Raw genomic sequence first — 11,039 nt, 5'->3', positions numbered from 1 at the left:
TAACTGATGCTAATACAAAGCAGACCCTGACTCAGCAAGAAAACGCCGACATGTAAGCGACATTCGTTACACCTTACGAGTATTCAATTGTTCTTTTCATAGAAGAATCGTAGTCGTACGTATCTGCCATTCCGAACTTCATTTTATTAGGCCCACGTCCAAACATTATTTACAAGAGAGTAGGTGATCCCCTACTCGGAGCGTATTTACCAAAAGCGTATTCATATTACATTTTGCGAACTCGGAACGGTAGAGCGGGCCGTATCAGAATGTCACCGATGCCACGATACGTTCAATACTTTATTCGAGTCTATACGAGTACGCGCCGCTACACGGAAGGGTGTCAAATAAATACAGGTTGAAATATATCCGCTGTCGTGTTCTGTGATCCCGCTATATACGTGCCGGTTGAAGAATGAATTTTTGTTTGGTTTTCGTTCTATGCTTTTTCGCGTGTTGCTCAGGAATGTTATACAGAAGGGATGCCGACAATGTTTTAAAAGCGGGTGAGTTTAATCGAAATAATTTATCAGCTCAGCTTGATTTAAACGCAGCGCGGACTTTATTTGTTTTGATGAAACTGAACGATGTCGTTTTTATTGTTTCAATGTTGGCAAAATAATGTCCTTTTTTTTAACGAATATTATTTAGCAGTGCGGTAGTGAAATACACGTTTAGTAAAATATTTAAAGAGAAAACAATTAATGTGAAACGCTCTACTTTATGTAGGTAGTTAGGTACAAATACAAACGTATTTCAATTAAAAATGAATATTTGCCGTTATGATATATGTATTATTATTTTTTACCTGTGAAACCTTAAGATCTATAGATACCTATAGGTACTGGAAAATTAATCTTAACGTGGAGAAAATATTTTAATTTAACGCAACAATGTAGGCATCAGAATCCTGGTGGTTGGGATTTATATGCAGGCAAGTCAAGACCGAGTTCCAAATTCTGAGGTCCTGCTACGTTCCGGGCTCTATGCCCGGAACTATGCTCTATGCTCTAGTATGGCAACTCTCTAATGCAGCGTCAGCTAAGGTGTTGTAGGCATGTCCTCCGTAGTCCCTATGGATGACCGCCGCTTGCCCAAAACCGTATTCTATTCTGAATTGGTGGAAGGCAAGCGGAAGCACGGCGGTCAGCATCTGCGTTATAACAACGTGCTCAAACGACACGCTTGCAACATCTCAGGTAAAAAATAAGTTTTTGGCAAAAATTTAATTTTTGGTAAAAGTTTTTATCGCTGACTGTACTTTTCTTACGACAGACAACTAATACTCATCGAGACAATTCTAAAAACCCCTAACACAATTAGGTTGCGTTGTTTCATCACAGAGTTCCTATGGCCACCTCCTGTCTCCATCATCAGATCAGTTCGACAGTACCATATTATTGTATTGTCATCAGAACTACATACAGCTGCCAATTTTCATGACGCTATGATCCTTGGAAGATGGTTAAATTAGTTACCTTAGATTCCATTACATGTTAGTTACATACAGGTCGAGAGTTCCTATGGCCACCTCCTGTCTCCATCATCAGATCAGTTCGACAGTACCATATTATTGTATTGTCATCAGAACTACGTACAGCTGCCAATTTTCATGACGCTACGATCCTTGGAAGATGGTTAAATTAGTTACCTTAGATTCCATTACATAGTAAGTTACATACAGGTCGACCTAATAAAAGCTTGTTAAAAACTACGCATTACAATATTTTTCGAAAGAACAAAATAAAATAAAATATTTAATACTACCTATTTGTGTACATACCTAGGTACACTTAAGTTGGAGGTCAGACAGTGCATTACCTTCGTTATCGCTGGCTGCTTGCACTTTTAACAAAAACGAACTGAGATAGATTGTACAAAGCGAAGCAAATGACTATATATTGAATAATGACTGTGGTAGAGTACATAATCGAATGGCTATTAATGGGATTGCATTTGAACAAGACAGTGTTCAGTGAACTCGTGCGGGTTCTGTAAAAGGTTACGACAAGATTTATTTCAAACCAATACCGATGTAGGAACATACTCTCAAGTAATATCTGGTGTGACCCAATTACATTTTAAATGAGTTGATATTTAATCAAGAGTTTCCTATATCTAAGACACTTATGACAGGGCGATTCGATTTAAAGTACATAATAATGTCAGTTTGATCTCTTAACTACTTCACTTTTCAATAGATAGCAAATGTCTAACTGCCGTATTCGAACTTCAAGATATTCACAAGAGACGACACGTACTAGATCCATTCTAGATACGTTATAGTTTAGATTTCAACTAGTTCTCTTTTGCAGCGCAATTCGGGTAACCAATGTCACTTTTACGATAGATCGTGTTAGATATCTATTAGATGTGAATTAGATCTCTAAGTAATATCTTGCGGAAATCGTTCAAGAGTATCTCCAGAATCGCGGAAATGTCAAATTTGACAGGTTAGATCTTAAACATATCGTTATCGTATCTTGGCGATGTCTAAAAGATATCTAACAGATGTCTATTACAAAATCCGAATCGGGCCGTTAATCTCGAATGCGGCTAAGATATAAACGTGATTGAAAAATGTCAAGCCAGCACTGTTTTGTGAAAAAAATATTTAATTTTCAGGTGACATGGTAGTGTCCTGTAACTCATGTATTGGCTTAATTTATGATATCGTGAATATGTATATAAAATATGTTTATCAAGTGTACATTATGTAAATAATTAGCATAAAAATGGATTTGCCTTGAAAAGTTTAGTAAATCTTACTATTTTTGATATTTAGGTAATCATATTTTGATATGTATTAGAACAAATTAAATTATTTTCAGTGAATATTTTAATTTAACACTGATTTAAACTTTTACGATTTTTACACATTATTAAATTGTACAACGGGACTTAATCGCGTATCTAAGTTTTAAGATTTACCTCCGACGTTTCGAGGACGGCGTTATATGTTATATATGTCGGAGGCAGATCGTAAAATCGGCCATATCGAGATATTCCTAGGCATACCATGAAACGCCGCCATTTCATGATCTGACTAGCGACTACCAGCCATATCGTTTAAACATCAACGTTTGACGATTTGCCTAGCGACGTTTAGGCATATCAAATAGTAGGATGTGATATTCCTAGGCATATCATGAAAAGCCGGCATTTCATGATCTGCCTAGCGACGACCAGCCATATCGTGCAAACCTCAAGGGGTGATATTCCTAGGCAGATGAGGCAGATCATGAAACGTCGGCATTTCATGATCTGCCTGCAAACCTCAAGGGGTGATATTCCTAGGCAGATCAGAAGTGATACGCCTGGGTTAATCTTAGTCAGATCATGAAATGGCGGCGTTTCATGATATGCCTAGGAATATCTCGATATGCCCGATTTTACGATCTGCCGCCGACATATATAACGCCCGGCGATACGCGATTAAGTCCCGTTGTACAATTTAATAACATTTTAATTTTTAGGGTTCCGTACCCAAAGGGTAAAAACGGGACCCTATTACTAAGACTCCGCTGTCCGTCCGTCCGTCCGTCCGTCCGTCCGTCCGTCCGTCCGTCCGTCCGTCCGTCCGTCCGTCCGTCCGTCCGTCCGTCCGTCCGCCCGCCCGTCCGTCTGTCACCAGGCTGTATCTCACGAACCGTGATAGCTAGACACTTGAAATTTTCACAGATGATGTATTTCTGTTGCCGCTATAACAACAAATACTAAAAACAGAATAAAATAAAGATTTAAGTGGGGCTCCCATACAACAAACGTGATTTTTGACCGAAGTTAAGCAACGTCGGGCGCGGTCAGTACTTGGATGGGTGACCGTTTTTTTGCTTGTTTATTTTGCTTGTTTTGCTTTATTTTTTGTTGATGGTGCGGAACCCTCCGTGCGCGAGTCCGACTCGCACTTGGCCGGTTTTCTTTCAAGTAGACACACTACTATATAAATTATAAACTTTAAATTAATGTCATATACTAAGAAAAAGTGACCAAGGCCTCCAGTGCCCCAGGCTGGAATCGAACCAGCGTCCTCTGCTATCGCGGCAGGTGCCTGTGCCATTCGGCACAAAAGCACACCCAAAGCGCGCGCCAGGCGGCAGCAAAGTGGTTTGGGGCACTGGAGGCCTTGGTCACTTTTTCTTAGTATATGACATTTCTTTAAAGTTCATATTTTTATAATTTCAGATTTAATATAAAACAAGATTGCCCGACATTAACTCAGCTCGCAATTGTATTTAAGCTTATTTAGTGTGCTGATTGTACGTAAAATTGTGTGCGTAAAATTGTCTATATTGAACCCAAATTTTAAGCGCCGACGAAGTGAAATAATATGCCACTTATTGCTGTATATGTATACCTACCGTTCTCTAAGCGAATTGCGCGAGTCGACTCGTTACTGCGGTAAGAGTGCTTGGTTGGCCTTGTCAACCGTGCCACGGTCAAGCGGACTGGTATAATATACTGGTATGGACAACCGGCAACCGGCACGTTTATGTATACGGATCATAGATGGACAGAAAATAAATATTGGCTCATCCGTACCCGGAAGTTAAGGATGGATATTAAGGCCAAATAATGAAATCGAGCGCACGCAATTAACTCGATTTCCTGTTTAAGTTATGAATTAAAACAGCTTAATACTATGCGAGTTTGTACCTACGTAGAATTGAGACAGAAAAACGCACCAAGTATTATTTTTAGAAACAAGACAATTTATTTTTCATGATAATAAATGAATATCATCGTCTTCCTCGCGTTGTCCCGGCATTTTTGCCACGGCTCATGGGAGGTTGGGGTCCGCTTGGCAACTAATCCCAGTAATTGGCGTGGGCCCTAGTTTTTACGAAAGCGACTGCTATCTGACCTTGCAACCCAGAGGGTAAACTAGGCCTGTATTGGGATTAGTCCGGTTTCCTCACGATGTTTCCCTTCACCGTAAAGCGACTGGTAAAAATCAAATGATATTTCGTACATAAGTTCCGAAAAACTCATTGGTACGAGCCGGGGTTCGAACCCGCGACCGGATTGCAAGTCGCACGCTCTTACCGCTAGGCCACCAGCGCTTCTTTATTATTATGATAATAAATTACTTAATATATATTTTTTAAATAAGAAATACATTATAATGAAAAGAAACCTTTAGTACCTAACAGTGAAACTATTATCTAATAATATTATCTTATTTTCCAGATCTCCAGCCAGTATCTTCAACGGTAGTCCCGCTCTCGTTCTACTCGGTGTTCGGCTACGAGAAGAAAATGTATCGGGACAAACACAAGAAAAGGCCGCAGGGGAAAATCGCGCTAGTCACCAAAATGCCTAAATAAAGAAACTACAAATAACAATGCTTACCGTCAATATTTACCCTTGTGCGTTGCGTCTATTTACATTAATCATTAGCGCGCCCCGGGCCAGATGTGGTCAAGCGAAAATAAGACGCAGGATTTTTTTACAAAACTATAATATGAAGGTATATAGTTCGTTTTTTTAGCATTAGAAAAAAGGTAAACAATCTTGACATGTCTTTTAATTGAAAAACACTTTTTAAAAATAAGTCACGGCAAGTATGTCATAATTATGAATCTGATACGATCATTTATATTCTTTTGCTTTCATAAGTAATAGTTATTGATTTTCAAAACGCGTTTTTCAATTAAAAGACATGTTAAGATCGCTTACCTTCTTTCTAATGCAAAAAAAAAACTATAGTGACGAGCTTGTTGTAGTTAAACCTGTTACCACTTAGGTGAAATTTTCTAGTTTAAACTGTTTAAAGTTGTATAACTTTTTGCTTTGTGAAGCTGGTATCAGTATATAAAATGTTATTCTATGGAACTTGCTAACTATGTAAACAAAAGTCACTAGTAAATAGACATTCAGAGTTAATTTTAATATGGTGGTTTGTTTACATAGTTAGCAAGTTCCATATAATGACACTTTAGTTAACTGCCTGTTTATTATTATTATATTACCTTTTCACGGCTTTATATTACTGAACCGACTTTGATGAAAATATGGCCTTTGGGGTGGGCATAGGCTACCTTATTTTATGGAACATAAGGACATGACCCATTGCCGCTCGGACGGAATGGCAGGCACAGCAAATTAGGTTAGTTAGGAACATATAGGTACAAGTATACATACCTACAGAGTATTGTGACTGTTGTTTATATTGTGCATCAGCCATCAGGTTGCCTTAGTTAGTATACCTACCTACAAAGACAGGATGCTAACCTGTGTAATCTATGTATCCTAAGTATTACAATTACGATAATATGTCTCTACGATGTGTCAATGTGGAACCATAATCAAAGTAATTACAAATCATGTTATTTGAATTTTTATACAAATTCAGGTTTGAACGGATGGAACATAAACAGCGTGTGAAAGGTTCCAACGAGATCAAATGACACCTAGCTAGTCATAGTGTTATTATGTAAGCAAGGCTACTACTATGCTTACATATTGTAGTGATTTCTATCCCAACAAAAACATAAATGTGAAATGAGAGCCAAGTTCAATATTAAGAATATGTGTCGTTGTTGACTCGCCGACAAAAGAATTGAGATCTATATGGGTGCCAAGTTCTGTGCTGTGTAGAAAATCCTGAAATTATAAAGGATTTGTCTTGGCTAGTTTTTACGTACCTATAGGCATAAAGGTAATATATATTTATATATGTTACTTTTTCAAAAATTTGGTTTGTTTTTAAAAACTAGCCAACAGAAATCCTTTATAATTTCAGGATTTTCTACACAGCACAGAACTTGGCACCCATCTAGATCTCAATTCTTTTGTCGGCGAGTCAACAACGACACATATTCTTAATATTGAACTTGGCTCTCATTTCACATTTATGTTTTTGTTGGGATATCATTACTTTTTGTACAGAAATTACTATAGTATTCATCATGAAAGCAGTTTGCCTAAGCTGAAAAGGAGACCCTCGCTAACGCGCGGTTAATTGACAAAAAGTTTCAGTTTTCAGATTTTTTCTTTTGTATACGCCTAATAGTCTACCTTCATGCCAAATATCAAGTTTGTAAGTGATCTAGAAGTGGATTAAGTTTTTGGTCTATAAGTATTGATTATTTTTTTTCCGTCGAAATATCAATAATTTCCAGTTTTCAGATTTTTCCCTCTATATGCACCTAATAGTGTACCTTCGTGCCAAATATCAAGTTTCTAAGTCATCTAGAAGTGGGTTAGGTTTTTGGTCTATAAGTATTAATTATTATTTTTCCATCGAAATATCAATAATTTCCAGTTTTCAGATTTTTCCCTCTATATGCACCTAATAGTCTACCTTGATGCCAAATATCAAGTTTGTAAGTGATCTAGAAGTGGGTTAGGTTTTTGGTCTATAAGTATTAATTTTTTTTTCCATCGAAATATCAATAATTTCCAGTTTTCAGATTTTTCCCTCTATATGCATCTAATAGGACCTCGAAATTGGAAACACATAATCTGTTAAATTGTAAGTATTGTTGTTGTTCCGGCTCCAACTGTATTGTTATTTTTATCCTAAAGTGGTAAAGCGAAGATCAGCATCTTGGCATTCAAACATACAGGCTAATTCGAATGCACACTGACATCAGAACGATAACTGAATGACATCATTTCGATGTCAGTTTGAATTGGCCTATGAGAAAATTTATAGATTCTTTACTACACTGGAATATCTACTAAAGCGCTCTAGTGAAGTGTTCTTAGATAAACTAGTTAATTTCAGAAATTACTCTATTCGAGTGCTAGATTAATATTTCAATCGACTTCAATAATACATTCAGCTGCTATAATTATGGGTCATATGGCTAATAATAATAATACATTTACATACCTAGTTAGGGATTTATTAATTCATCATCATTAATCCTACAAATCATTGTGTCGATGTATTTTCTATGAGTAATACGTCATGTGAAGACTTTAGGAACTGACATTTATAGATAATGTATTGGCGAACTCGAGACATTACGTCATTTCAATCATATTTATTGGCGCAGTAGCCCGAGAAATCCAGTAATGAGTTTAATGTTCTGCTCGAGTTTCGAACACATGTAATTTTAACTTAGGTACCCAATTGGATACTTGTAGTATTTTGCGAGTACCTGCTCAGTACATAACGAGACGAGAATCGATCGGATAAGGAATAAAAGAAGAAGCCTTAAAAAGTTGGACCGCTGGGCCAATCAGTTGTCAGTGAATAAAGCATAGGAAAATAATGTGTTTTTTTTTAAATAATAAATAGTTCTATACAGCCCTAGAGCACGGTCGCATTTTTATCGTTTATCACCATGCCTGTTACGTTCTAACAAGTATGTAAGTGCGAAAGTGACGGGCATAGTGATAGTCGATAAAAATGGAACCGTGCTGAGCCCGCGGACACTATAGGTATTAAAACGTTATCGTCAAAAAAGAGAAAATGTTCATGTCCAACAACAGTGCCGGCGTACAAACTTAGAAAGTAGAAACAAACATTACAAAATTACTGTTTTCGTATTCCGTTGGTAAATATTGAGTTATTAATGAGATTTTATAACAGTAAATTACGGATAACAATCACAGTAAAATAACTCAAAATATTAAAATGGCGTTCAGTGGCAGTGGCAGTGGATTCTAAACCCAAATTTTGGTTTTAGTACTTTTTTCTGGTTATGGAATGAAGAAATTTTAGCCAACCCCTTTTTTGTAGTAGACCAGGTACAAATATCTCTAATTCCAATTAAAATAAAGATCAACTATGAAAGTACAAGCGCCATTTAATAAATTTAATGTTGATCTAAGATAGGTAAGTACCTGTACAAACAGATATTCAAATCAAATTTTGAACTCTCATATAAATAAAGTACCTACCTATGTTTAAGTGAGGTATTAATAAGTAGAACGTTAGTATTCAGTTAAAATATCTGTGATTATAAAAAATAGTAATAATTTGAGCCTATATACGTCCCACTGCTGGGCACAGGCCTCCTCTCATGCGCGAGAGGGCTTGGGCTATAGTCCCCACCGTAGCCCAATCTGTGATTATATTACAGTATAATCATATTATTAGGAAATTAGGATACAGACGGCTATACCTTTTAAAATAAACAGTCATTAAAGACGCGCGTGAAATTGCCACACAGATGCGGGAAGTTCATAGGGAAACTAATTAAAACTAATAAACTCCACTAAAGTGCTATTTAGCACGTAATAATAAAAGTTATCGGTTCGTTAAAGTACACCAGAATGTTATAGAACAAAATACTTCGTTCACTTTAAAGTTTTCATATAAAAGTAAGTAGGTATTCAATCTGGAGGCCTACCGATGTTGGTACATAATTCTGGCGCATTTTCTAACGATGAATAGAAGTAAGCGTTACTTTGCAGAAATCCATGTTAATTAAAATCCATACTAATCAATCAGTGCTAATCCATTATACCTTACTTGCGTATTTTTTCATGCTATTAATAATGTTCCCACTTGCCCCGCGCGAAAATAAATACAAAACTCGACTTGTGTTGAAACAATCAGTGAACTAATAGACTGGCACTTTATTTTATTATAGTCTGTGCGGAAAGAGAAGAGTCGTGGAATGTATGGGGCCCAATACATTCCACGACTCTTCTCTTTCGGCACAGAGTATATATCGCGGATTAGCAAAGCAATATTTATTGTTTTAAACGTCGTCTAACGCCACCCATTTAACAACACAATACAGTAAATAACTAAGCTATCATAAGCTTTAAAGCCACGGTTATCCTCTGAATATCAATAATTAAAAGATAATAAATATAAAACAATTTCTAAATGCGATTTCGAGATGAAATATTTTCTTGTTTTATACTTTTAAGAGCGCAATTTTTCAGTAGTCGGGTTTTAGTTTTTGAACTTATTATTTAAAGTTATGAAATGGAACTACACAAAATCATAAAAAAAACTGAAATACAAACTACCGGAACATTTATTATGTATAAAGATCAGTTTCTCACATGTAAACTAAAGTTTTATCGAGGTTTGAATGTCAGTTTTGGCCCTACTCACCCCATTTTACGGTACATATACGAGTAATTTACGGATTTGGCGTTTTTGGTTATGTCGCACATACTACACTAATGCGAAGAACGCGACAATTTCAGTAGATTAAAATTACAAAAGTTTTATTTAGATGCACCGAGGTCGTCAATCTCGTTCTAAATTAATAGTCTAATGACCTAGGACGTATTTTTAACTAAAATTAAGCCAAAAAGCATCCTACGAAAGAGTCCTAGAACATTACTTCTATTCTTCGGGACAAATCCCAAGGTGACCGATGGCTCGACGATTACCCCAGTGAGCGAACGGCCTAATGTGAAATTTATGACAGACATTTTTTCCTTCAACACCTTCCGAGCGTAAAAATGATGAAATATTTTTATTACAGTACACATCTGCTCCCAAAGGATGGCCCGCGATATCTATAGGGGATATTATAAAAAATGTAAAAAGCTTCAGGTTAGAGAAAACAAAATTAAGCCGTAAAAGTTGAGCCTTAAGGGAGCAGGCTCAATAAAGTACCCGAACACTCTGCTTAACTTTAGCTATTTCATACCTAAGGCGGCTACTTAAAGCACTTAAACTGCTGACACAGAAACTAATTTTGTAATTAAAAGTGCGTCGACCGGAGTAGGTCTTAATTTTACAGGGTGTCGCGCTCAATAGGGATAACGATGGCGCATAGCAGCCTAATCTTACAATCCGTCGTTACCGACTGATCGAAACGACGGATGTATGTCAATATCGTGTAAGAGAATCGTTAACGATATTAACATGTACTATTAATCTGTCGCGTCGTTTCAATCGGTGTGTAATGACGGATTGTATTTAATAATTATATCTGAATACGCACTTTAATACCTCAACAATAGAGGCATGTGTGATGTGTAAGCCGGTGACCCAAAGAGGGAAGGGTGGCTACACCGAGTAAGGCGCTGTATGTGTCGCGGCTGCATTATACCGCCACGGCTGCTGAAGTGGTGAAGTATGTACACCAGAAGACAGGCTACACGCCGAGGGT

At 37.0% G+C, this 11,039-nt stretch overlaps 1 protein-coding gene across 1 annotated transcript; it reads left to right on the top strand.

Annotated features, from left to right (window-relative positions):
- Nucleotides 1-292: 292 nt before the first annotated feature.
- Nucleotides 293-5,360, top strand: LOC134662528 (uncharacterized). Its single transcript, XM_063518788.1, has 2 exons — nucleotides 293-506; nucleotides 5,191-5,360. Exons 1-2 carry the CDS (start codon nucleotides 416-418, stop codon nucleotides 5,325-5,327), a joined length of 228 nt encoding a protein of 75 aa, XP_063374858.1. The 5' UTR covers nucleotides 293-415; the 3' UTR covers nucleotides 5,328-5,360.
- The last annotated feature ends 5,679 nt before the right edge of the window (nucleotides 5,361-11,039 follow it).

Source organism: Cydia amplana, chromosome 3, assembly GCF_948474715.1.
Source record: "Cydia amplana chromosome 3, ilCydAmpl1.1, whole genome shotgun sequence".
NCBI lineage: Eukaryota > Metazoa > Arthropoda > Insecta > Lepidoptera > Tortricidae > Cydia > Cydia amplana.
This window is presented reverse-complemented; position numbering and strand designations above follow the sequence as displayed.

Bases quoted from the DNA above. Each gene is read 5' to 3' on its own strand.
- LOC134662528 (XM_063518788.1), top strand. From the start codon at position 416: ATGAATTTTTGTTTGGTTTTCGTTCTATGCTTTTTCGCGTGTTGCTCA. The intron at 507-5,190 runs GTGAGTTTAATC...CTTATTTTCCAG, and splicing joins CGACAATGTTTTAAAAGCGG to ATCTCCAGCCAGTATCTTCA.